The sequence below is a fragment of the Geotrypetes seraphini genome, chromosome 14, assembly GCF_902459505.1.
Source record: "Geotrypetes seraphini chromosome 14, aGeoSer1.1, whole genome shotgun sequence".
In the NCBI taxonomy this organism is placed as follows: Eukaryota; Metazoa; Chordata; class Amphibia; order Gymnophiona; family Dermophiidae; genus Geotrypetes; species Geotrypetes seraphini.
In genome coordinates this window covers 27,704,450-27,731,848 of record NC_047097.1, presented here as the reverse complement: position 1 = coordinate 27,731,848, position 27,399 = coordinate 27,704,450, and the positions used below count along the sequence as shown (strand labels likewise).

Genomic DNA, 27,399 nt, shown 5'->3' with positions numbered 1-27,399 from the left:
ATATTCTTAGTAAATTTATTTGGCTGGGTAAAGCTGTAAGAATTGCTCTAGTGACTTTACAAAAACCAATTGAGGAGGGAGGGGTAAATTTTCCAAATTTTTATAGGTTTCATCAATCCTATATATTGCGCCAAGGTATGTATTGGGTCCTCCCAGAACTCATGGAGAAGCTTCCAGATTGGTTGTGGTTGGAGTGGCAGCTCATGTCTCCTATCAGGCTTCGTCATCTGCTTAGCATTAAAATGCCTAGAATAAGGAAAACCAATAGGATATTAATGGACACATGGACAACATTAAAGTATGTAAACAACTTAACTCCTATTACTATTCAAAAATCTACTTGTCAAAATATATGGCTGAACTCCAAGATACAAATAGGCGGTTTTATGATTGTCTGGAAGGATTGGATTGAAGCAGGAATACGTACTTTAGATGATGTTATTAATGATGGTAAGCTGCTGGAGTTTTCACAATTGCAACATAAATTTGGACTTAATAAAAAACAAAGTTATAAGTGGTTGCAATTGAAGCAGGCTATTCAGGCAGGGTTCCCTGAATGGAAGTCTTTAAATACTCATTTTACTCTAGAATTCTTATGCTTCCAGGCAGATTTTATGGGTCACCAGGCCGCACAGTGGTATAAAACATTATCTGGATATTTAAATAAAAAACCAAGGACTGTACTTAGAGATATTTGGAGCATTGAGATTAAGCATCAAATTAATGCATCTCAATGGCCACGTATTTGGTCTTGGAGGATAAGATGTACAATGTCTGCGTCTATGAGGCAAACATGGTTTTTCCTGTTGCATAGAGCACTCTGGACCCCTGTTCGCTTACAAAAATTGGATTGCTCTAAGTCTAATAGATGTTGGCATTGTCATCTTGAGGCTGGAACTCTAGATCATTTATTATTTTATTGTCCTTTTATTAATAATTTTTGGAAATTGATCTGGGGTCAAATAAATTGTATGTTAGAGAATCCTGTGGCCCTATCATATGACACAGTTTTGTTTGGAATGTCTATGAGGGCCAAAAGTCAAATTTCATCGAATAATAACAAACTGTTAATGATTTTAACAGGAGTTGCCATCCAACATATAACACATAACTGGAAAGACTATAGAGGATTGAATTATTGTTTCTGGTGGAGTTCGGTTTGTCAGGTGTATGAAATGGAAAAAACATTGGCAATCAAGAGAGGTTATTATAAGAAATTTAAAGAGGTGTGGAGACCATTAATTGAGTATTATAATAAATAAATAATTATATTTATCCCCATTAAATATATGTAGGGGGGAGGAGGGATGGGTGGGTTTTATGACATTATGAGGGGTAATATATGGAAAGGGAGGGAGGGGAGATAGTTTATGGTATAAAATGAATGTAGAGTTTCAAGTGAAGAATGTATAGTATGACTTGAATTATTGTACACTTGTTTGCATAATGTAAAAACGAATAAAGATATTTAAAAATAAAAAAAAAGAAAAAATAATTTTTTTTAATTTTGTGATTACAATATATTGGATTTGAAATGTGTATCCAGTCAGAGCTAGGGTTAGACAGTGAACGTGAGTTAGAACCTAACAGAGAGGAAAGTCTTTGTTTATTTTGTTTACACCACAGCGCCAGTGAGGGTAGGAGAGGGCAAAGGGGGTGGGGTGGGTGTAGAGCTACAAAATAAATCCACCAGAACTTTTTTTTTTTTTAAACCCTCACCCAAATATGTAGTGAATTCCAGAATTATGACAGATCTATAGATTCTTGAATGATAAAGAATAATTTGGTTGGGAGGGTTATTGGTCTGTAAGAATCTTGTAATATTTTAAGTGATGTCTATAGTGTAAATGTTTTATTATTCACTTATTGAAATTATTTTAAAATGAATAAAGATTATTAAAAAAATAAATAAATAACCCCCCCACCCAATTGGGCAGGAAAAGTGAAAAGAATTGAAAAAGCTGAATCGAAGCAAAAAAATTTTCCCTGAATCGGGCAGCACTAGTGTTGACAAAGACTCAAAATGAAAGAGGATTTTTCAGTCGATCCTTATTAATACATATCTATTTGACTACCTATGCAGCCCAGAGCCCACTAGTATTTTTTGTTTACACCAGAGAACCGGTGTGGGATTGGAGAGGGCAAAGAGGGATGGAGTGGGTGGAAAGACTACATAATAAACCTGCCAGGATGTTTGAGAAAAAAAAAAAAAATGCCCAATTGGGCAGGAAAAGTGAATCTAATTGATTCAATAGGCTGAATCAAATCAAATCAAAATTTTTCCCTGAATCGGGCAGCACTACTCTTGACCCAGATTGCACTTAACCCTGAAGCTCCATCAGGGGATTTCTTGATAGCAGATGTGTATCTGGTGGCGTTGCACAGCAGTTATAGTAAATCTCTGGGTGAATAAGACACCGCTCTCTGTCAAGCAGGATAGAGACGACATTATATATAAATGGATTAAAAATTTCTTTCAGTTATTGTAAGTCATCAGTTATGGGCTCATCTTGCTTCATGACAAGAACTGTTCAAAGAAAAATATATTCCCTAGGAAGAAGGCATTTCAGGGAAGAATTTCTTTGAGGTTCAGTTGCTTTTGCTTCATTGAATATTTGTCTGATAATGTTACTTGTAGATTTGTCTTCTTAGATATAAAAAAAATATGAAATATACACAATCAGAACATACAGCTGGGATGTACCTGTTGCCAGTATCAAATGGATTTCCTTTTTCTTTTTGTGAAACATCTTTGTTGTCAGAGAGTTCCAGGAGCTGCTGAGATAACAGGGGAGGTTCTGGATCTATTGGGCCCAATGGTTGGGTTCCTAGAGGAAGAAAGTTTAGCTCAGCTCAGTAAGGAAAGCTTACGGCTACACCTGGAGGAACTGAAAATGTTCTGCCTCCCAGAGGAGTTCACAGAGCTGCTTGGGAGACTGTTAACAGAGGATGACGTGCTGGGGTAAAGTGGCTTTTCTTCTACTGGTTTGTGTGTTGAATTCAATGAAAATGCTTATGTCATATGAGAGATGTGTGAGTTACCAAGTCCTATGTATTCCAAATGGTTACATAGTAAATGATGGCAGATAAAGACCTGAATGGTCCATCTATTCTGCCCATTAGTTATACCCATTAAAAATCCATGATTAAATTAACTTGTCTATTCTTTGATATTTCTGGGTCATAGACTGTAAAGTCCACCAGGTATTGTCCTAGGTTCCAAATGCTGAAATTGCCATTCAAGCTCGCTCCAGTCTATCCAATCATCCTGTTGGTAGGATATCTACTGTAAAGTGAATCTTGCCCTTTGAGTTTTGTGCAGCCATCTTCCACTTTGGTTGCTATGTCGAACCAAACCGTATGATGATCGCTACTTCCAGGTGGGCCCTCACTCAGACATTAGTGACACTTTCACCATTTGGGAGCACCAGATCCAGTATTGCTTTTTCCCTCATGGGTTCCATTACCATTTGTCTGAGCAGAGCCCCTTGAAAGGCATCCACAATCTCCCTACTTCTTTCCGATTCTGCAGATGGAACTTTCCAGGCTGCATCCGGCAGGTTGAAATCACTCAGCAACAGCACCTCCCTTTTCTTTCCCAACTTTTGTATATCCATCCGTAATCAGATCTTTGTCAATTTGCTGCAATTGAGTCGAAGGTCTATAGACAACACCCAAGTGGATAGAAGTTCCATCTTCTCTTTTCAAAACAATTCATAACGGTGGCTGCCTGACATGTCTCGGACACACCTGGATGAAGTCGGTCCAGAGGAAGGCTGATAAAATGGTGTATGGTCGTCATCGTAAGGCATATGGGGACAGACTTAAAGATCTCAATATGTATACTTTGGAGGAAGGGCACGAGAGGGGAGACATAATAGAGATGTTTAAATACCTACGTTTAGGGTTACCAGATGTTTGTATTTCCCTGGACATGTCCTCCTTTTGAGGACTTGTCCTGACGGCTTTTCAAAACCCGGCACTTTGTCTATGTTTTGAAAAGAAATCGCATCAGGAGGGGGCAACCACGCACACGCAGATACAACGCGGTGACAGCACGCACACTTGATGTCATCGCATCGCATCATTGCATGCGTGAATGCCTTCCTGGCCAACAAACAATCAGTGGAGGCAGGGCTGTGGGCGGAGCTGAGGGCAAAGCTGTAACAATGGGGCGGGGATGGGTGGAACTGGACGGGCCTGGGGGCAGGTCTCGGGATCTGGACTTTACTAATGTAAAATCTGGTAACCTTACCTACATGGCATAAATGCGCATGACTTTAGTCTTTCATTTGAAAGGAAGCTCTGAAATTAGAGGATATAGGATGAAGTTAAGAGGTGATAGGCTCAGGAGTAATCTAAGGGAATACTTTTATACAGAAAGGTTGGTAGATGCTTGGAACATTCTCCCAGTAGAGGTGGTGGAGACAGACTGTGTCTAAATTCAAGAAAGCCTGGGATAGGCACGTGGGATCTCTTAGAGAGAGGAAGAGATAATAATGGTTACTGCAGATGGGCAGACTGGATGGGCCATTTGGCCTTTATCTGCCATCATGTTTCTATGTTTCTGAAGAGGGATATGGTATGGCCGTGTTGAGTCAAGTTGATAAATTTTCAATAAAATATCCCTGTGGAATCATCTATCTCCTGTTTGCTTAGATTCATTGTCATAAGTGGTTTTTTCCCTGCTTGTTGCACACTTTCTATTATTCAAATGTCTGCATTGACACTATGTGAAAGATGTTCAAGGCAATTCATAAAAGCTCAAAATAAACTAGCAAACAATAAAATAATAGGATAAAACAATATATATCATCAATAGCTCTCTGTGAGGGAGGAGGGTCCTTAGGAACAATGAGGTTGCAGTTTAGCCACTCTACTGCAGGTGGCACTAACCTGCCATGTCAGAGAGGTGGGGCTCAGTCTGGGAGGTGGTTCAGTTCCCTGGAGCAGAATGGATTAGGGAAGCCCAAAGGCAAGAGGTCTCCTAGAGCAGTGGTTCTCAACCCTGTCCTGGAGGACCACCAGCCAATCGGGTTTTCGGGATAGCCCTAATAAATATGCATGAGACAGATTTGCATATAATGGAGGTGGCAGGCATGCAAATCTGCTCCATGCCCTACATGCAGTTCTATAGAATAGTGTGGATCCGCATCCAGCTTGTATGCTAGGATTTATACCTTGTTTCAGTTGGTGTAATTTCTCATGCCCAAAGATGAGTGCAGATCCCAGTATGCCTATTATAGAATACCATTCAGCACTGAATTTTGAGTGCCATTTACTGAATCCAGCCCCGAATTCTGGCCTTTACTGCTGCTTCTTCAACCCTTTTGGGTATTTTTTGGTTAATTGATCATCTTGTCTTTCTGAATAAAGCGGGAATTCAGGCTCTGATAACAGCTAATTTTGATGTGGGATTCATGATGTTTTTACAGCCTATCACAAATCACTGCATGCATTGCCAGTCTGGGGGCTTGTGAGGGGGGTGTTAGAAATTGGTAAGAGGCAGTGGGGTGGTTAATGGTTATCCTGCGGAAGCTGATAAAACAGATACCTTTAGTAAACAAGTCTTCTTTCACAGGAATCCAGCACATTGGACCTTGAAAGATTTGGAGCAGGCGGGGAGGCTGATCTTCTATCTAACAACAGAGACTCTTTACACTTTGCCTCAGGTCAGAACCTGCTATTTTCTTTGTACTGGACTACATGAAAATGGCATTTTGTAGAATGCTGCAGATGTTCACTTGACTTTGATGTTTGGTCTTAAAATGATTCAGGCAGGACCAGCCTAAGGGTTTCTGATACCCAAGGTTCAAGGCCCTCCTCCTAAATGTCCAGCATCTTTCTCCTTCCCTGCCTCCCCATCCCCCTTGTGAAGCCTTTATCTGTCCTTCTGTAACTCCCCATAATGCTTAGCACTTCTCTCCCTCCCTCCCACACCCTATAGTGTCCAGCCTCTCTCTCTCTGTCCCCCTCCCCCCCATGGTGTCCAGCTTATCTCTCCTTCCTTCCCTGCCCGGTGGTATACAGCATCAGTGGCATACCATAACAGGGTGCTATGAGTGAGGGTTGATGCCATGGTCCTACTCCAAGAACTTATTCCAGCAGTGGCAGCAGTCATAATTTGCTTCTCTGCTAGTGTTGGGCCTTCCTCTCTGCTGGGTCCTGCCTTCATGGAAACAAGAAGTAGACGGGACCTGGCAGAGAGGAAGGCCCAATGCCAGCAAGAGCAGTGAGTTCTGAACGCTGCGTTGACAACTGGGGAGTGACAAAGAGAGAGACAGAAAGAGGGGGAGGGAAATGCACCCAATTGGGGAGAGGGAGGGAGAAGGAAGACCATGGAAGGGAGAGGAGTGAAAACGGAGATGCCAGACCATGGGGAAGGAAGGAAAGGAGATGCCGGGGAAGGAAGGGAGGGAGGGAAAGGAAGACTGGAGATACCAGACCATGGAGGAGGAAGGAGAGGAGAGAGATGCCAAGGCATGGGGGTAGGGAAGGGAAGGAGACAGAGATGGTAGACTTTGGGGTGGGAAGGAAGGATGGAAGGAAAGGAGAAGAGAGAAATGCCAGAGCATAGGGGAGGAGGTGAAGACAGAATGAGAGAAATAGAATAATAATAATAACTTTATTTTTATATACCGCCATACCCAGAAGAGTTCTAGGCGGTTCACATCAATTAAACAGTTACAAGCGGTTCAATACCAAATTGTTCAAAGTTGCGAACAACGAAGTAGAAGTAGGGGAGAGTAGGTCGGGGAGGGGTAGTTTGGTAGGGGGGGAGAGGTGTTGGTTGATAAAGAAGGGGCATTAAGGGTCCTGGTCTTGGAAGAGGTGGGTTTTGAGTGATTCACTAAAGAAATCTTGCAAACTGACTGGGCTGGCCGATCAACACAAGAAGCGACTGCTGGGAACCAGTCACAAACGTCCTTGCTCCATTGCCGTCCTGCTCTCTGCCCGCTCTGTTCTCTGCTGCCCTGACAAAAATATTTATCTCTGCCCCACTCTCAACTCTCTGCCCCGACAAGAATATATCTCTCTGCCCCAACTCTGGATTGCTGCCATCTTCCCTACAGTGCGAGCCCACAGGTTTAAAATAGGGCTGCACTATGGCGTGTTCAGAACACACCGCAGTGCAGCCCTGCTTTAAACCCACGGGCTAGCACTGCAGGGAAGGCGGCAGAGAGCAGGAGAGTCGGGCGGGTTAACAAACAGAAGCAGTCTCTCCAGGGCTGTGCTCTTTATCGCTTTTCTTTGGGAGCCCTGTCCTTTCTCCAGCTCGGGGAGTTATCTGCAGGTTTGTATAAATTAAAACTTCATTGTCTTGAAGAGAGAAGCAACCACTGAGGACTACCAGCGACTCCCCTAAAGTGTCTACAATACTCAGTTCCCTGCTCGTTTGGCCACAGCTGCTCTGGGCGAGCCATTCAAAGGAAAAGGGAGCTCTGGCCATGCCGCCTCTCAGCTCTCGTCTTGTAAGCGGCTGGATTTCATCTTAAGCCAAACTCCTGGGCTGAGACATTTAAGAGGCCGTGTTCTGGCTGATTGCACCCTCCCTGCCTGCCTCCCTCCCTCCCTGCCTTCTTGTGCGGAGAGAGCATGTGCAGACCATGGACAAGGCAAAGAGATGGTCTGCACATGTGTCGGATCGCACACTAGCAATCCATGCAGTCGGAGGGGGACGTTCCTCCGATCGCCCTCATTTTAATTTTTTTGTTTTGTGAATTGGTCGGGCCTGCAGGGATCGGGCACGGAAGTCAGGTTTGTGAATCTAGCCCATAGAGGGAAGGGACAGTGAGAGAGGGAAGATGCTGCATGGAAGGGACAGAGAAGACAGACCCTGGATGGAAAGAAGAAAGTGAAGAAGATAAAGCAGAAGCGACAAAAGGTAGAATTTTTTTTTTTAGCTTTATAGTAAAGTAGCATTATAATTGTATTGATAAATGTATATAAATAGAAAATGGAAATAAGATAATCTTTTTATTGGACTAATTTTTTTTACCTACTTTGGAGACCAAAACCCTCTTCCTCAGGTCAGAACAGGAGACACCATGAGGAAGAGAGATGCAGGTGCTGGCTGACTTGACTACAGGACGTGCTCTTGCTGCGAGAGGCACGTCCTGTCGACACTGGCACCTTTCTTCCTCGCTGAAAATCGGGGCACAGCTGAAATCCTCCGGGGCACATACTTTACGATACACTACTGTAGGCAAATTAATAGCAAGTTTAAATTTAGGAGCCTTAGTTTTAGCCATCTAAGGTGAATTTTCTTCCAAAAACTGAAGTTCCTAAGTTCAGTTGACAATTTTGGCCCATGATTGATTCTTTTGTTTGTTGAGTAATCAATTTGCAGCTTTTTTCAAACTGCAAAAGAATAAAAAAAAGACATTACCGGGCTTAAAATTAATTCAAATATTAGCTGTCAAAACTTTGCCATGAACAAAATGGAATGCACTAAAAACCAAAACTTGGTATGTATTGGGTCCTCCCAGAGCTCATTGATAATACCCCAGACTGGTTGTGGTTGAAATGGCGACTCATGTTCCCTTTATGTTTGTCATGTTATTAGCATTAAAATGCCTAGATTGTATAAAGAGAACAGAATATTAATGGATACATGGGAAACTGCGATATGTCAGTAATTTAACATCTATTCCAATCTATAAATCGACAAATCAAACTATATGGTTAAAATCCAAGATTCAAATTGGCGGATTTAAGGTTATCTGAAAAGCATTGGATGACAGCAGGTATATGGATTTTAAGTGATGTTATTTCAAATGGTAAACTGCTTGATTTTTCACAGCTGCAGCATAAATATGGTCTTAATAAATCACAAAGTTTAGATGGTTGCAGCTAAAGCAGGCCATTCAGGAATGGAAAAATCTTATATTTGGGGGCCATTGACAAATTATTGTAATGAATAGATACCATTTTTCCATTATATGTACAATATAAGTGAAGGGTGGGAGGGGGGAAATTTTAAATTTTATTAAATGTTTGGATCAGTAAAAAAGAATATTTTATAGGATATATTTGATTGCATATGTTATGATAGGGGTGGGAGGGAAGGGTTTAAATTTTATATATTAATGTTAAATATGATAGAAATTCAAGTGATGTATTTAATCTCAATTGTCAATTATTGATACACTTGTTGTAAGATGTAAAAATGAATAAAGATTTATAAAAAAACAAAACAAAACCCCAAACACCCACAAGTGGGTTTTGTTAATGGTTTTGAAATGATACAATCTTCACATTTCATGCAAATGAAAATAATGACCAAGACTTGGCCCTTGACTGACCTTGGAGACTTGTTGGTGTCTCATCCTCACCCAAGACGCAAACTCTGCTGAAATCTGGCTGCTCCTTGAGAAACAGATTATTTTCCTAAACTTAGCTCACATTTTCCTTTCACCAGTGAACACGCATGCCCTCTACTGATTTTTCTTGGAAGAAACCTGACCTGGTCATGATTGCTTTCTTTTTGGGAGCTTGGTGATATGAGAACTCTCTCTATTGCCTGCAGTATAAGGCAGGAAATATAATATCTCGGCTTGCGAACGTGCTTTTGTTGATGCCAGGAAACTGTTCAATTTCTTGGCTGCTGTTGTGCGTTCTAAAGCTGGCGTGGAATCGGACAACAGACAAAGAGTCCTTAATGACCACAAACCTGTAGTTGTTATTGTTTATCCGTCAGCGATCACTCCCTTCCTTTTAAAGACTCAGTGAAAATCTTTTTTTTTAAAGTCCAATAACTTATTTATTTTATAATATAACAAAGTAAGCACAATATTTCAATACAATTAAAAAATAACAAACTATGAAAATACAGTAATTCAGTACAAGAAAAAAATGAATAAACTAATATAGAGGGATTCCAAAGTAGAATAAGATGATTGTAAAATCTCTAGATGTTTATTAGCTGCTTTTTTTATTTATTTAATATGAGCAGAAGTTCTAGATACTCGAGGCCCCCTCCTACCTCGACTTCAGAAAATCACTCAAAACCTATCTATTCAGCAAACAAGACCCCTAATGGCCCCTCCCTTGCATATTTACACTTCGCCCGCCCCTTCCTCCCCCCCTGCTCTCCTCCCCCCTCATAATAGCTTCTCTTCCCTTTACTCAACAAGCTCTCTCCTTACCCTGTCAATTTCGGTTTTCCTGTTACACTGTTGTTAATTTCTTCAACAAGCTCTCTCCATACTCTGTCAATTTCGGTTTTCCTGTTACATTGTTGTTAAATTGTTTGTAAATCTGCGTGCAAACGTAGATCCTAATCTAACTGATGTAAACTGCCTAGAACTCACCGGGTATGGCGGTATATAAAAAATAAAATTATTATTATTATTAGATGTATGACCTCAAAACTACCTTACCAGCATCTCAAAATGTACTAGACGAGTATCATCATTATAACTAAAATGACCATACTCATCTCATGCATCATATTAATTGGGCCAGAAAAAGTTAATTTTTAAGTAATTGTTTATTAAAATGCGATTGTTTAATTCAGTGTCGTGCAAACTTTGCAATGCTGCAGCACACTAAACGTGGTGGTCACAGCTCGAGGCACCCAGAAGTGCGTGGACATTGATGTGATGATGTCATCACATCGATGTATGTGCTTGCATGAAGGCCTTTCAAACGGGGCCCTGAGCCACCAATTGGGGTTGCTGGAAGGGAAGAGGTGTAGAGAGGAGAGGCGCTGGGGCTGGCGCCAGCTGACTACCTAAAGGATATGCCTCTCGCAGCGAGAGGCAGTCAGCTGGCACCTCTCCTCCTCCCCGGTGTCTCACAGCACACCTGGAATCTTGGGTGGCACACAGTTTGCGATACACTGGTTTAATTGGAATATTACTAGAAAAATCTCTTAATTGAAAAGTAACAGGAGAATGATCTGACAAGACACCTGGTACCAATGTTACTATAAAGGCAATTAAATCAGAAGACATAAACCAGTAATCAATTCTAATAAAAGTATCACGCATCGCAGAGTAGAAAGAATAATCCCTCTTGAAACCATGCAAAACTCTCCAAATATCTAAAAAAAACCTGTTTTTTTTTTTTTTTTTTTTTCTTTTTAAATTATTCAATGGATTTGTGCAAACTGTTCTCTGCATTGGTTACACAGGAGTGTTCTTGACTGTGGTACTCACTGGTATAGGGTGTTGCATATGTGTCTCCATGCTCTCATAGATACATTGAAGGGAGGCAGGTGGTGGTTCCTCCTTATGTGCCTCCTGTATTTGAGGCACAGGAGGACAAGAGCCTCACTCTCCTCTTGGGATTAATTGGCCTCCCTCCCTTAGGGACATCCCTACTCTCTCTATCATTCCCACTATCCCATTCTTTCTCCCTCTCCCACTCACTTATCTTTCAACTTTCTCTATTCACATCTCCTCTCTTTTTCTCTCTCTCTCTCTCTCCACTATCTCCTCTGTCTCACTCCCACAGAGGCATTTAAGGTCAGGCAAAATAATTCTTCTGGATATATAGATCGATTACTCAACCCATACACTCCATCGAGTACACTCTGTTCCAGTCAACAAAATCTTTTAACTGTTCCATCTTCTAGGCATATAACATACGATATTACATGAAAAACCATCCCTCTCTTTTACAACCACATAGCGCAGGTTTTAGTGCCGGCAGCGGCAGTAACTGCTCCGATGCTCATAGGCAGCGGCGGTAATATCTGTGCTATTCATTCATAAAAGAGGGGGCATATTCTTGGTGACTGCTCCCACTCTTTGGAATGCTTGTCCTTTATATCTCGGCCATGAATTTTCTCTAACTAAATTTAAATCCAGTCTTAAAACTTTTTTATTCAATGATGCCTATGATATGTTATACTAAGGCATATTAAATCTAAATATTTAACATCTATTTGACCAAGGGTTTATTTATAAAATTCCCATACCCTCTTTCCTAGTATATTTTCCCCTTTTCCTCCCCCACACTCTATACTTTATTATCCTATCATATAATTTATTATTATAACTATCCCCTATTTTACAAAGCCGTGCTAGCGTTTTTAGTGCTGGCCCTGGTGGTAACAGCTGTGATGTTCATGAGCGTCGGAGCTGTTACTGCCGTGGCCGGCACTAAAAACGCTAGCGATGCTTTGTAAGGGAGGGCCTATGTGTATATCCCTCTTATTTTCTCTCTTTCTAGTCCTTTTTTTTTTTATTGTACATCGCTCAGTTTTTATAATGAGCGGTATATGAAAACTTAAATAAACTTGAAACTTCTCAATCTCTTTCAAGATTCATTGTAGTGTGTAACCAGTTGTATCAGGCCCAGGATCTGCAGTCTTACTGAAGCTACTAATTGTAAACATGGTCTAGGAGGAGAGTCAGTTGGAGACACACTGGACTTTGTTGTGTTTTTTTGTTACTTCAAAGGATGTGCTGAGCAGAGAATGTCTGGAGTGGCTGTTAGAGAGTCAAAGATCCTGGGAGGAGAGTGCGATGGGTCAGATCTGTGCACAGCGAAGAAGCAGTGGTCAGGAGAGAATGAAGATCAAGAAGAGAATTCTGGTATCTCCAATAGTAAAACGCAAAGGGAATCAAGGTGAGAGGATTTCTACAGAGATTTGAATGGTCAACAAATGAAGGGCAAATGGTTTTTGAGTAGGATGGTGACTATTTGTTAGTTTTATATCGATATAATATATAAAATTGGATGTGTGTTTGTATGTTTGTGTGTATGTATGTATGCATGCAAGTATGTTCCAGCATAACTGAAACGCATGGAGAGATTCAACCAAACCTGGTATACATATTACTTGCTATCTGGGAAAAAATACTGTGGGGGTGGGAAGGGGGTCACATAAATACATACGATTTTATATAGATGGAGCTGCTTTGACCAGTTGTGTGAAGCTTGGGGAATGATGTCACACAGTCAGTTAACAGTATATAAAGAAGTGCAGCTATAGTGGCGTAATCACTGAGTACAAGTCTATCAATATAGAAAGATTGGGATAAATAAATATCTGGGCAACACTGAGTGATCAGCTAGTATATCATAAAAATATAGGCTGGATATGAATTTTGCTTTATGAAATAGGAGGAGACTACATTCAGGAAGGTTTTTTTGTGCGTTGAGTCACTTGTAGTTACATCTCCTAACATCAGGTTTGACTTTTGCCAATTTTGAGGCTCTTGCTATAAAGAACCCTTTCACATTCTTAGGCTTCCATGGGGGAATATTATGTTTTATTCTTAGATTATCTCAGGACAAGCAGGCAGCATATTTTCTACATGTGGGTGATGTCATCCACGGAGCCCCGTGGCGGACAGCCTTTCAAGCAAACTTGATTGAAGATCTCAAAGTTTGCTAACGCTGTACCACGCATGCGTGTGCCTTCCTGGTCCACTAGAGGGCACATCCCTTCTTCTTGGTCTTCAGTTCTTAGTTTTCTGCGGAGCTAGAAAGTCCCATCTCTCTTCTCTGCGTTTTTCTACGTGCCTTTCTCGCACCGTGGCTTCTTAATTTTCCTCACGGGAGTCGCTGTGCTCTTTTTTTTCTTTTCCTAGTTTCCAGTTTTCGGCAAATCGGGGGCTCACAGTTTGCCTTGGCCGCGGCTCACGTTTTGACTTATGTTCCGGCCCTTGACCGGGTTTAAAATGTGCACTTGGTGCGGTCGGGTGATTTCTATCACTGACCCGCACCGCTGGTATATCTTGTGCCTCGGAGTCGACCATCCTACGGGCTCTTGCCCTTGTTGTGCTAGACTTCAGCCTCAGGTTCTCAAGAGGCGTCGAGCGCGGATTGCGGAGCTCTTCGCTATGGAGTCTGATCTGCCTGCGGACCCGGTCTCGGCCTCGGTCTCAACGTCTGCCTCGAAGACCTCGGTTCCGGGAAAATCTCCCTCGACCTCGAAATCCTCCACTGCGGGTGAGTCTCCTCTTCCATCTTCAGGTTCAGTTCAGCTACCTAGGAAGCATGCCTCGGAGTTTCTGACCGTCCAGATGGGGACTGCCTTGACGAAACCGCCTGCTAAGGCCTCAAAGCGTGCCTCCACCATACGGGAATACTCTTTCTCGAGGTCACCCCCAGTGGAGCGCACTGCCGCACCTGTAGGGCCGAATATGGTCTCGGTGCCGATGTTCAAGGATATGCTTAAGGCTATCATCTCCTCGCAGCTCTCCTCTGCTTTGGCTCGGCTTGCCCCGTCCTCGACCTCACTTGTGACGGACCAGCCTAAGCGTTGCCTCGAGGGTCCTGGGGGCAAGGAGCGTCGGTCTCGATGGCTGTCCTCGTCTGAGTCCTCCCCTCTTCCTTCGCAGCGGGGTTCCCCGCCGCCCGGCCTCGTTCAAGGCACCGGTCGAGGTGTCTTTCCCCCTCTTCCCAGAGACTCGCTAAAAAGCCCAGGGATTCCTCCCCGAGGCGGGGTAGGTCACCGGGCCCTCGCACTATGGGGTCCATCAAAGCTTCGGACCTGGTGTGGTCTGATCCGAGTCTCCAGCGGTCGCCGGGGCAGACTCAGACTTCGATCCGTGGGGCATCGGTGTCAGGAGCTTCTGCGTCTTTTCCCCGACTCTTGTCGTCTTCCAGGCACCCTCCAGGGGGACTACGTCGGTCCTTGGTGCCTCGGACTCCTGAGTCATCGCCTGCGGGGACCTCTTAAGTGGAAGCTGTCCTCAACTTCCCCCCCCCCCCCCGTTCTTTCAGCGGGGCCTCTTTGGCATCGGTGCTTGCGGACATTGACATGCTTATGCAGTACTCCCGGGAGGCTTCCCTCTCCTTTTCTGCGGCCTTGCAGTCTGGCTCGACCCTTGAGGGGCAGTCTGAGAGCTAGCCTTCTTCTTTCACCAGATTTGTTCTGAACATGGGGAAGGCGTTGAAATTGGACCTCCAGTCTGATTCTCGGTATACCAAGGAATATTTGGAGGAGATGGAACTTCCCTATCCTCCTAAGGAGTCCTTGCGGTTCCCCTTGAATCCGGTGTTGCAACAAACTTTTTTCCGCAACCTGGAAACTCCGTATGCTATCCCGGCCATTCCGTCTAAGATGGAGTCTAGGTACCGGACGGTCCCCTGTAAAGAGTTCGAGAAGGCTCAGCTTTCCCACCAATCTTTGGTGGTGGAGTCTTCCCTCAAGAAGTCTCATCCTTCCAAGGTCTATGCGGCTGTCCTGTCCAGCCAAGAAGGTAGGACTATGGATAAATTTGGCATGCGCCTGTACCAAAATTCTATGATGGCTAACAGGGTCCTTAATTAAAACTTTACTTTCACGTCCTATCTTAAGCAGTGTATTAAATCTCTGCCGTCCTTTCAGGATGTCGCTTTCCTCAGGTCCACGCCTATTGAGGAGATCTGCAAGGGTGCCACTTGGTCTTCGGTTCATACCTTCACCTCTCACTACTGTCTGGATGCTTTTTCCAGGCGCAACGGCCTGTTTGGCCAGTTGGTTTTGCGTAATCTGTTTTCCTAAATTGCCAACTTTCCCTCCATTCCTTTTTGGTTAGCTTGGAGGTCACCCACATGTAGAGAATATGCTACCTGCTTGTTCTGGGATAAAGCACAGTTACTTACCGTAACAGGTGTTATCCAGGGACAGCAGGGCAGATATTCTCGCAACCCTCCCACCTCCCCTGGTTGGCTTTTTTGCTGGCTATCTGAATTGAAGACCACGAGGAGGGGATGCGCCCTCTAGTAGAGCGGGAAGGCACACGCATGCGTGGTACAGCGTTAGCAAACTTTGAGATCTTCAATCAAGTTTGCTTGAAAGGCTGTCTGCGATGGGGCTCCGTGGATGATGTCACCCACATGTAGAGAATATCTGCCTGCTGTCCCTGGATAACACCTGTTATGGTAAGTAACTGTGCTATTCCTTCCATCTCATATTAGGGAGATTTGTTATTTATTTATTTAATCTAATCTAGAGCAATTCAAAAATTGATGCCTTGTTGTGTCAAACTCGGGGATCTTGTGACCCCTCTGTTAAAACAACTTCACCCGCTTCCAGATTTATACCCCCTCTTATAAAACTGTGAAAGCAGTTTTTAGTGCTGGCTGGTATGTTGAATGCTCTGAGCTGCTCCCAATGCTCATAGGAACTCCGAGTGTCGGGAGCATTGCAGAACATTCAGCTGGTGCTAGAAACTGCTTTTGTGATTTTGTGAAAGGGGGAGAGGAGTTAATTTCAAGGTGCTCACTATGCCTCACGAACTTGCTGTACTTCTTTGAGGGAATAAACAGCCAGATGGATAAAGGGGAATCCATAGACATCATTTACCTGGACTTCCAAAAAGCCTTCGACAAGGTACCCCACGAACGGCTGCTAAAGAAACTGTGGAACCACGGGGTGCAAGGGGATATCCACCGATGGATCAAACACTGGCTGGCAAGCAGGAAACAAAGGGTTGGAGTAAAGGGCCATTACTCAGAATGGCAAAGGGTCACGAGTGGAGTCCCACAGGGATCGGTTCTGGGACCGCTCCTGTTCAATATATTTATTAACGACTTGGAGACAGGGACGAACTGTGAGGTTATTAAATTTGCGGACAACACCAAACTCTACAGCAGGGTTAGAACCAAGGAAGATTGTGAAGACCTGCAAAGGGACTTAACGAGACTGGAAGACTGGGCGAGAAAATGGCAAATGAGTTTTAACACTGAGAAATGCAAAGTCATGCATGTAGGGGAAAAAACCTGATGTTCAACTATAAAATGGGGGGATCATTGCTGGGGGTGAGCAACCTTGAAAGAGACCTGGGGGTGATGGTGGACGCAACATTGAAAGCATCAGCACAGTGTGCGACAGCCTCAAAGAAAGCGAACAGAATGTTGGGTATCATCAAAAAGGGTATCACGACCAGGACGAAGGAAGTCATTTTGCCGCTGTATCGGGCAATGGTGCGCCCGCATCTGGAGTACTGTGTCCAGTACTGGTCACCGTACCTCAAAAAAGACATGGTGGTACTTGAGGGAGTCCAGAGAAGAGCGACAAAACTGATAAAAGGTATGGAAAACTTCTCATACGCTGACAGATTGGAAATGCTGGGGCTGTTCTCCCTGGAAAAGCGGAGACTTAGAGGAGACATGATAGAAACCTTCAAAATCATGAAGGGCATAGAGAGGGTAGACAGGGACAAATTCTTCAGGCTTTGGGGAGCCACAAGTACAAGGGGGCACTCGGAGAAATTGAAAAAGGACAGGTTTAGAACAAATGCTAGGAAGTTCTTTTTCACTCAGAGGGTGGTAGACACATGGAACGCGCTCCCGGAGGCTGTGATAAGCCAGAGGACGCTACAGGGGTTCAAGGAGGGTCTAGATAGGTTCCTAAAAGAAAAAGGGATTGAGGGGTACAGATAGAGGGGGAGGTAGGTTACAGGAGTAGTCAGAAACCACGTCACAGGACGTGGACCTGATGGGCCGCTGCGGGAGTGGACCGCTGGGCATGAGGGACCTCTGATCTGACCCAGTGGAGGCAACTTCTTATGTTCTTAATTTTCTATACCATTCTCCCAGGGGAGCTCAGAATAGTTTACATGAATTTATTCATGTACTCAAGCATTTTTCCCTGTCTGTCCCAGTGGGCTCACAATCTAATGTACCTGGATTAAGTGACTTGCCCAGGGTCACAAGGAGCAGTGTGGGTTTGAACCCACAACCTTAGGGTGCTGACAACTGTGCCACACTCTCTTCCCACCCCCCCCCACCCCCATCTACTGTCTACCATCACACATTCCATCCTTAATGCATTTTCATACCTTTGATCTAATGCCTTCCTTTTGTTAATAAAATTGTTCTGATTTAATATGCATATGATGCTAACAGAGAAGAGGGATAAAATAATTAAACTTTTGTTCCCAAGTATAGCTTGTTCATTTTAAAAAGTTCCTACTCGATGTCTCTGCTCATTAAATGGTCATAGGCTTCACTCCTTCTGGAGCAAAAAGGGAATCCACCCATAATCACACTTTTTTTCCTCGCTCCTTCCCTCTGGAAATCTCTGCCTCATTCTCTGAGATCTGAAAGGTCAAACTCCAATTTTCAATCAACCTTAAAAACTTACCTCTTTCAAACTGCTTCCCTCCTTTCTCCTCTTAGGGAAAGGAGGGAAGATACTGAGTGGGACTCAAGGAGACCACAGTTTGGAATTCTGTTATTTTGAGGTTATGGTGTGATTGATTTTATCTTTAGTATGATTGTTACTTTCCTAGTTTATCCCCCCTTTTACGAAGCCCTTTTTGTCGCCGGTTATGTTAGTATTTGCTCCGACGCTTATATGAGCGTCAGAGCTAATACTGCCGTGGCTGGTGATAAAATGCCTAACATGGCTTCATAAAGGCGTGGGTGTCTGTGTCTGTGTGTACGTATGTAATTGGAGTCTTTATCTTTCTTTTTCTTATCCTGGTATATAAACTGCTTTGATTTGATTCTCAAAAGAGTGGTATAGCAAATCTAATAAATAATCAACAAGTCTTATGTTCTTATGCCTGCAGCTGTTGAGGTGGTGTGCAGTCAGGTATTTCCCTATCCCTGGAGAAATCTCAATTTGTGTTTGTATCAGAGGCAATGGAGTGACTTGTCAAAGATCTCAAAGACCAGCAGCGGGATTTGAAATAGGCTTCCCTGGTTTTCAGTCCACCGCTCTAACCAGTGGCGTAGTAAGGGGGGGTGGGGGGTCAGACCGCCCCGGGCGCCATCTTGGTGGGGGCACTCGCAACTCTTTTCCCCCCCACACACCTCTCTTCCCCGCCCCCATACCTCTTTGAAAATCTTTGCCAGTATAAGCAACTATTCTAGCCTGCTGTTATGCTGGCCTAGGTCCCTCTGAAATTACTTCCTGGTCACGGTGCTGGAAAGTGACATCAGAGGGAATGCCAGCACGAGCAAAAGACCAGGCAAATATATATATATTTTTTTTAAGTTCAAAAAGTTTTATTTATTTTCAAGCATAGAAAAACAACAAGTAATGGTCATGTCACAACACAGCATCGAAATAACAATAGTAGGGATTGTATACAAAGCAGCTTAAAGGATTATGCATAAATATGTTACAAGGGTGGGAAAGGAGGGTGTTAGTGTGGCAGGGGGCAGAGAGGAGGGTGTGGGGGTGCCTTCTACCCTCACTACACCACTGGTTCTAACCATTAGGCTACCCCTCGCTGCAGTGTCTTGATGTGTATGTTTCTTCAGTTGTTGCCTTCTCTTTCTTTCTTTTAGAAATCATTCCCAGCTGTGCAGATATTAGAGTGACTTTCCCAGCTGCCTGGAGTGCTTCTCAGGTCATGGGGATAACACTGGCAGACTTTGAGGATTGTCTTCTTTTAATAAGTCAAGACAGGGATTTATCCACTGAGCAGGTGAAAGCAGCTTTGACAAAAGCTAAACAGGTCAGTGAAGTATGCACCCACTGTACCACAGGATTAGGGGTTTTTAAAATTTTATTTGCTATTGGATTTATTTCATTGTCTTTATTTGAATGATTAGCAAAAAAAAAAAGGAAAATAAAATTCAAGAAAAAAATGTTGGATTCTGCTTGCCTTGTTCATCCACTGTGAAAGCAAACATTAAAAAAAACCCTTCCAGGTCTACTCTATCGTCCCCAAACCCAGACTCTTCAGCCTTTTATCCCATCTATGGTTTCTTTGTGAGGAAGGAACAATCCTCCTTTTCTCCTGCCCTTGCTGTGCAGGAATACAAAATGGTGACAGACCTACTTTTCATTCCCTAAACTGGGCTTCCACTTCTTCTCCCTTCATTTTAAACAGTCCTCCCATCCATCCCAGCCATTGCATTAACAATCTTCCACTAGGGGCTGCAGACTTAGTCTGTTCACTAAGTCCATAATTTTAATGTCTAATTGTAAGCACCATTTGCATGCTAAAATTATAGAACAGTAACATTCATGTGCATAACTGAAGTGACCTTTGACAGTAGCTTCAGAGATTGGGGAGTATGATCTATGCCGGGCAGACTTCTATGGTCTGTGTCCCATAACGGGCAAAATCAGATCAGGATCAAGGCTGGAAACATAGAAACATGATGGCAGATAAAGGCCAAATGGCCCATCCAGTCTGCCTATCCACAGTAACCATTATCTCTTCCTCTCTGAGATCCCACGTGCCTATCCCATGTTTTCTTGAATTCAGACAGTCTTTTGTCTCCACCACCTCTTCTGGGAGACTGTTCCATGCTTCAACAACTCTAGTACTTAGGAAGTACTTCCCCCAATCTCTTTCCCCGTCTCAAAACACTGCACTCCTCAGGACCACATTGCCCACCTTCTGAATTCATCACCTCACCTTTCCTTCTGTCTTCCACCTTTTATTTATTTATTCAATTTTCTATACCGTTCTCCCAAGGGAGCTCAGAACGGTTTACATGAATTTATTCAGGTACTCAAACATTTTCCCTGTCTGTCTCGGTGGGCTCACAATCTATCTAATGTACCTGGGGCAATGGGGGGATTAAGTGACTTGCCCAGGGTCACAGGGAGCAGCGTGGGCTCTGCAACTTCAACATTTTCTTCCTCTTATTCAGCAGGGATTGTAATAAGATCAAATTTGAGCTGATACCTGGAGTGACTGCTAAAAAGAAACTATGAAGAGATGAGACGTATGGTGGGGAAGAAAATTAAGAAGAGGATAAACAATATAAGAACGCTGGAGCAAGCTTGGTTTCTTTATAAGGATACGGTCACCGAGGCGCAAAATCTATATGTACCACGTATCAACAAGGGATCAAAGAGGAAAAAGAATAAAGAACCGGCGTGGCTCACTGTAGAGGTTAAGGAAGCAATCAAAGACAAAAAAACTTAGTTTAAGGAATGGAAAAGATCGAAAACGGATGAAAACTGGAATAAGCACAAACAATACCAACGCAAGTGTCATAAGGCGGTAAAAGTGGCAAAAAGTGACTGAGGAAAAAAATAGCTAAGGCGGCGAAAAATTTTCAAGCCGTTCTTTAGATACATTAAAGGAAAATGACCCGCGAAGAAAGCGGTGGGACTATTGGATGACCAAGGAATAAAGGGAGCGCTAAAGGAGGACTAAGAAATCGCCGATAGACTGAACACATTTTTTGCATCTGTATTTACCAAAGAGGATATACACAGCATACCGGAACCCATCAGGTTATATGCTAGAAACTGACAGGGTTGACGGTCAGCCTAGAAGAGGTATACAGGCAGATTGATAGGCTTAAGAGCAATAAATCCCCGGGACAGGATGGCATCCATGCGAGGGTCATCAAGGAACTGAAAGGGACCATAGCTGAACTACTTCAACTAATAGCCAATCTGTTGATCAAAACGGGAAAGATTCCAGAGGACTGAAAGGTTGCTAATGTTACGCCGATCTTCAAAAAAGGTTCGAGGGGAGATCCGGGAAACTACAGACCGGTGAGTCTGACCTCGGTACCAGGAAAGATGCTAGAGGCGTTGATAAAAGACCGCATCATTGATCACCTTGATGGACACGGTCTGATGAGGGCCAGCCAGCACAGTTTCAGCAAAGGCCGATCTTGTTTGATGAACTTTCTGCATTTCTTCGAGGGAGTAAACAGGCAGATAGATAAGGGTGACCCGGTTGACATTGTATATCTGGACTTTCAGAAGGTGTTTGACAAGGTTCCGCATGAACGACTACTTCGTAAAATTGCAAGCCATGGAATCGAGGGTGAAATATTCAGGTGGATTATTCAGGTGGAGCATAGGAAACAGAGAGTGGGGGTAAATGGACTGGAAGATCGTCACCAGTGGGGTGCCGCAGGGCTCGGTGCTCGGACCCATACTCTTCAACATCTTTATAAACGATCTGGACATAGGTACGACGAGTGAGGTGATTAAATTTGCGGACAAATTTGCGGACAAACACAAAGTTATTCAGAGTAGTGAAGACACAGGGTGATTGCGAAGATCTACAACATGATATAATCAGGCTCAAGGAATGGGCATCGACATGGCAGATGAGATTCACGTGGATAAATGTAAAGTAATGCATGTCGGTAAGAAGAATCTCAGGCAAAAGTCCGGGGCGGTACTTGTCGATCAGAACTCCCAAGTCCCTTTCCTGGGAGGTCTCTCCAAGTTGATGAAGCCGTCCACACAATGTGTGGCGGCTGCGAAAAGGGCGAACAGAATGCTAGGAATGATTAAGAAGGGGATCATGAACAGGTCGGAGAAGGTTATCATGCCACTGTACCGAGCCATGGCGCGCCCTCACCTGGAGTACTGCGTCCAGCACTGGTTGCTGTACATGAAGAAGGACACATAAATACTCAAAAGGGTCCAGAGAAGAGCGACTAAGATGGTTAAGAGGTTGGAGGAGCTGCCATACAGTGACAGATTAGAGAAACTGGGCCTCTTCTCCCTCGAGCAGAGGAGATTGAGAGGGGACATGATCGAAACATTCAAGATACTGAAGGGGATAGACTTGGTAGATAAGGACCGGTTGTTCACCCTCTCCAAGGTAGAGAAAACGAGAGGGTACTCTTTAAAGTTGAAAGGGGATAGATTCCTTACAAATGTAAAGAAGTTCTTCTTCACCCGGAGAGTGATGGAAAACTGGAACGCTCTCCTGGAGGCTATCATAGGGGAAAATACCCTCCAGGGATTCAAGACAAAGTTAGACAAATTCCTACTAAACAAGGACGTACGCTGGTAAGGATAATCTCAGTTAGGGCACTGGTCTTTGACCAAAAGGGCCGCCGCATGAGTGGACTGCTGAGCGTGATGGACCACTGGTCTGACCCAGCAGCGGCATCTCTTATATTCTTATCTAATTTTCAAAAGGGTGACTACGATAAAATGAGGAAAATGGTTAAAAAGAAGTTAAAAGGATCAGTTGCAAAAGCTGGGATATAAAACAGGAATGGATGTTATTTAAAAATACCATTGTGGAAGCCCAGACGAGATGTATTCCATATTAAAAAAGGTGGAAAGAAGAGAAAAAGTGAAGCGAAAGGGGCTATTCGAGCCAGAAAAAACATCCTTTAAAGAATGGAAAAAGGATCCAGTTGAAGAAAATAAGAGACATAAGCACTAGCAAGTTAAATGCAAATATTGATAAAGAAAACTAAAATAGAATATGAAGAGAAACTTGCTAAAGAGTTATAACTCATAGTAACAATTTTTTTTTTTTAATCAGAAGCAGAAACCCTGTGAGGGAATTGGGCAATAAAGCCATAGCAGAGAGACTGGATCAATTCTTTGCTTCGGTCTTTACGGAAGAAGGTGTAAGAGATCAACCTGAACTAGGAATGATTCTCAAGGGTGATGATGTGGAGAAACTGAAAGAAATGTTGATGAACCTAGATGATGTACTAAGCCAAATTGACAAGTTAGAGTGATAAATCACCAGGATCATAGGGGGGAGATAAGTGAAGAGAGATGGTGAGGGGCAGCTGACTTCTATAATTTGTATCTCAAAATTGGCAGGAAGAGACAGAGAACTAAGTATACTACTGTTTAATCATGAAGAAGGGAAATCTGAGACAAGAGGTCTTCAAGGGAATAGTAAGAGAGGTCCGAGTCAGAAGCCTCTAGGAAGTAATCCTGAGTGAGGACCTCCTAGCAATGATATATATAGAGAGAAGAATAGCCTAAGCTTAAGAATTTCCCTGGGGTAGGAAACTGCAATAAGTCTAGAGTTGCCAGATTTCCTCTTTGAAAATAGAGGACGCCTGGCCATGACCCATTTTGCCCCCAGTCCCACCTTGTTCTGCCTCTGGTTCCACCTTGTTCCTCCCTCACCCCCGCACCTACACCTCTGAGCTCGAAGGCCGCATTTGGAAGCCTTCGTGCATGTGTGGACGTCAACGCAATGATGTCACACGCATGCGTGAATGCATATGACATCATCACGGTGATGGCCACACAAGCGCAAAGGCTTCCAGTTGCGGCCTCTGAGCTCTGGACTTCCAAAACCCAGACAAACCTCTGGGTTTTGGAAATCTCTCCAGGCACCCAGACAGTCCTCTAAAAAGAGGACATGTCCGGGTTTTCATGGACCTCTGGTAACCCTAAAATAGTAAAAACAGCCTCCAGGAACTGATTATAAAAGGATAAAAGACTGCCAAGGTAGGAGAGAGCCTTACAAAACATTCCTAAAGAATATGAATTTGGTGTGTGTCCAAAAGGGACCTTAGCATTAGTTGCCTCAGTGTTTGGGCCTGGCAAGGAGTCAACCCCTATATTATGAGAGAAATTCTACTTAAAAGGACTAAGCCTGTGAAGTAACAGAACTGATCACAGCCTTTTGGTGTGCATAAATAAAATACTTTTGACTTTTACCTGCAACAGTGATATAGACAGAATGTTGTCTTCAGAAATCAAGTTAACAAAATATATCCTAACATCTCACTATATAAAGAAAAATGATCTCATGTTGCCATAAGAATTTATTTGCTTTAGTAACTTGACCTGGATTCTTTAAACGGAGCTGGAATTGGTAATCACCTAAAAACGGCTGCTGATCATGTGTCAATCACACATTGACGCCGTTAATAGAATCGCGGCTGTTTTTAAAACAGGCGCCTTAAATGTAGTAGGCCAGCATTTTACAGGCCTACATTTAAGGAGCCTGTCTTGCACCTACGGAAGCGCCTAGGGTCGCCTAAGGATGCCTAAGACCACTTCTGGTGTAAACCACACCCACGCTGGTCTCGGGCATCTTTAGGTATGTCTAGATGCTTCCGTAGGTGTGCGAACAACGCCTTCAATATAGGTGCTGTTCATCACATCAATTTTTATTTTAAAAAAACGGTTTGTCCCAATTGGTTAGTTAGACGGTGGTAGGACGCCTGACGCCACATAAGTTCATGACAACGTTATTAGAATCCGGGCCTTTGGCACTAGCCACTTTTGAGTTACTGAGAGAAAAAAATGGGCAAACTAATACAGAATAAAATAGAGGATGATTGTGATGGTTGTACAGACACTTCTATTTTTGTGCCGTGCAGTTGTTTGGGCCAGTCAGAACCATGAATCAAGTTCAAATCCTGCAGCTGGGCCACCTAACTAGTCAACTAAGTGAAAAGGAACTACAGGAACTGCCGCCCATGGACTGGGGGGTCATTTCTATGCTGGGGAGCATGGAATCATGGACCCCCAAACAGGTGAGGCATTTTTCAAATTAGGCCTCCTAAATGCAGGAAGAGTCCTAGCCTAAGTGTGGATGGAACTGGATTCTGGGATATAAATAGAATGCTGGGACATGTTAAACTAGTTTAGGGGTCTGGATGATATAGGGTACACAGATAAAAGTATGGATTTAAAACAGTGTACGTGTCCTTGAGCAGAAAAACAAAAATGGCTTGAGACACATACACTGCTTTTAGTCCATACTTTTATCATCCGGACCCCTGAGGAAGGCAGGTTCGTCGAAACACGGAACGTGTAGGGTCCGGTTGGACAATCGCATGTGAAACATACTCAGACTTTTATTTGTATTTTTATGTTTTTATTGTGAAGAGCAAATAATAAATCATCTTTCAGAACATCTACATCCAAAGTCTTTTGTTTTTTTATCGTTCGATTGTTTTTACTGTGGAACATTGGATCTTCTTTTTGTTCTTGTAATATTGTAAACCGACCAGATACTTGCTGATGGCCGGTATATAAAATATAGAATAAACTTGGAAACTTTCCTACCACCTGCATATTGGCTAATTATATTTCCTTACCGTATGAGCTTTGACAGACAAATAAATACCTGGCTATTAGGGGATAGTTTTCCTCGGACTGGTGCTATTGATGATTTACATTCACACCATTTCTTCAGATGAGGGCTGCCGTTAGGAATATTCTTCGGCAGAACCGGAAGGGAACACCTGATTTGGACCTTGTCGATCTGACAGCCCTCGGGCACTTTCTGTGTGGTCTCCGAGTTGAAGAGATACAGAGGATAAACAAACAGGAATTCAGGTTGGCAGCCGTGTCTGGATCAGGGGGTGTGGTGATGATGGTGCAGGGGGTGAGGGTTAGTAGAGAGCATGAAATGAGTGTGATAGCATAGTGAGTCTCTGAATTTAAGGTTAAACAGATATGAGGAGAGGGAGGGAGGGTGTATGGAAGGCAAGAGAAACCAGTTTTATGGCATGTAATTTGTGAAAAAATTCTCAGAGGATTATACATTAATAGAAAAATTTGAAGAAATGTTGTAATTGTCTGTACATTAGAGATAATTTTGCAGTTGCCATGACAGTGTCTGTAACAGCTGAATGGAATTTCCTAGTATAAAGCACTATGAATCGTAAATGAAGTATGATATCCATGTGTCTGACTGATGGTGGTGCTGATTTTTCTCCGCAGTCAGGCTGCAGTCTTTCTGGGTTCCCTAAAGCTCAGATGCACTGAGGCACAGATGGAAGCTCTAGCCAACCTACTCACATCTAGCTCGGCCTTTGACGAAGTTAGTGGCTGGGGATCAGAAATCTTCACTGAGGTTGGGACTCTAGCAGGTAACATTTTTCCCATGTTTAATTGCATTATATTTTTGGTGTCAATGCGATCAAAAGAGGATCAAGACGGATTAAAGCTAGAAAAATGGTTGCCAAAAGCCTGTCTCCTGTTGCAGCTTTGCTGACATGCCTAACCCAAATGACATAGCCCTGGTTCAGAGTTTTCTGTTGGGGGACCTCATTCCTGGTGCTTCTTGTGATTTTGGGCAAGTCATGCTACCCTTCATTGACCGAGGTATCAACTTGGATGATAAGTCCTTGCTGGGGCTTCAAGCCCCAAATCAAGAGCTCTGGCTATTATGATTAGCTTAATAGGACTGATTCACACCTACAATAAAAGATGTAGGTCAAAGTCTACACTTCTTCCTCCGTATTCGCGGTTTCAGCATTCGCAGTTTTGATTATTCGATTATTTTAGCTTGCTGGCTCCTCCCCCCCAAATTACATCAGCTTGCATAGAGAAATCGCTGATTCCAAGCAATGGCAATTTTGCATGAGGTAAAACTCTTTATAGTTTATAAATCTTTCCTTTTGGCTAAGTCTTAATAATATTGTAATTTATAGCTAAAGAGACATATGATCAAGAAACTGTTTTATTTTACTTTTGTGATTATGATAAACATACCGAAGACCTCAAAATAGTACCTGGTGAGCCGCATGGAGCCCCTAAGCTGTGAGTTTGAGACCACTGGTATAAAGCATCTTATAGTTGTTGCTTGTGGCAGTAGAGGTACGGTATGGGGGGAAGGGACAGGGGGGTGTGCACGTGGTGCAGGGAGGAGTGGGAAGAGGCAGGGCGGAGAGGAAGAGGGGTGCCAGTGCCCCCACCAACATGGCGCCTGGGGCAGATCTCCCCCCAATCCCTTTACTACGCCACTGATCATGAAATTAGGACATGATGAAGAGGCTTGGATTTGTTAATTATATGGAATAGCCTTACTGCTAGAGTTACCGGATTTCTGCTTGGAAAAT

The 27,399-nt window shown here is 43.3% G+C and overlaps 1 protein-coding gene across 1 annotated transcript in view; it reads left to right on the top strand.

The window, feature by feature from the left end:
- The window catches only part of STRC (stereocilin), a 109,968-nt gene that overhangs the window by 70,515 nt on the left and 12,054 nt on the right, over positions 1–27,399 (top strand). The window contains exons 18-24 of the mRNA XM_033920781.1: positions 2,763–2,962; positions 5,582–5,672; positions 12,411–12,579; positions 19,189–19,358; positions 24,928–25,083; positions 25,749–25,891; positions 26,279–26,427. Of these exons, the coding sequence (XP_033776672.1) occupies positions 2,763–2,962; positions 5,582–5,672; positions 12,411–12,579; positions 19,189–19,358; positions 24,928–25,083; positions 25,749–25,891; positions 26,279–26,427 (1,078 nt within the window). The remainder of the gene's footprint in view (positions 1–2,762; positions 2,963–5,581; positions 5,673–12,410; positions 12,580–19,188; positions 19,359–24,927; positions 25,084–25,748; positions 25,892–26,278; positions 26,428–27,399) is intronic.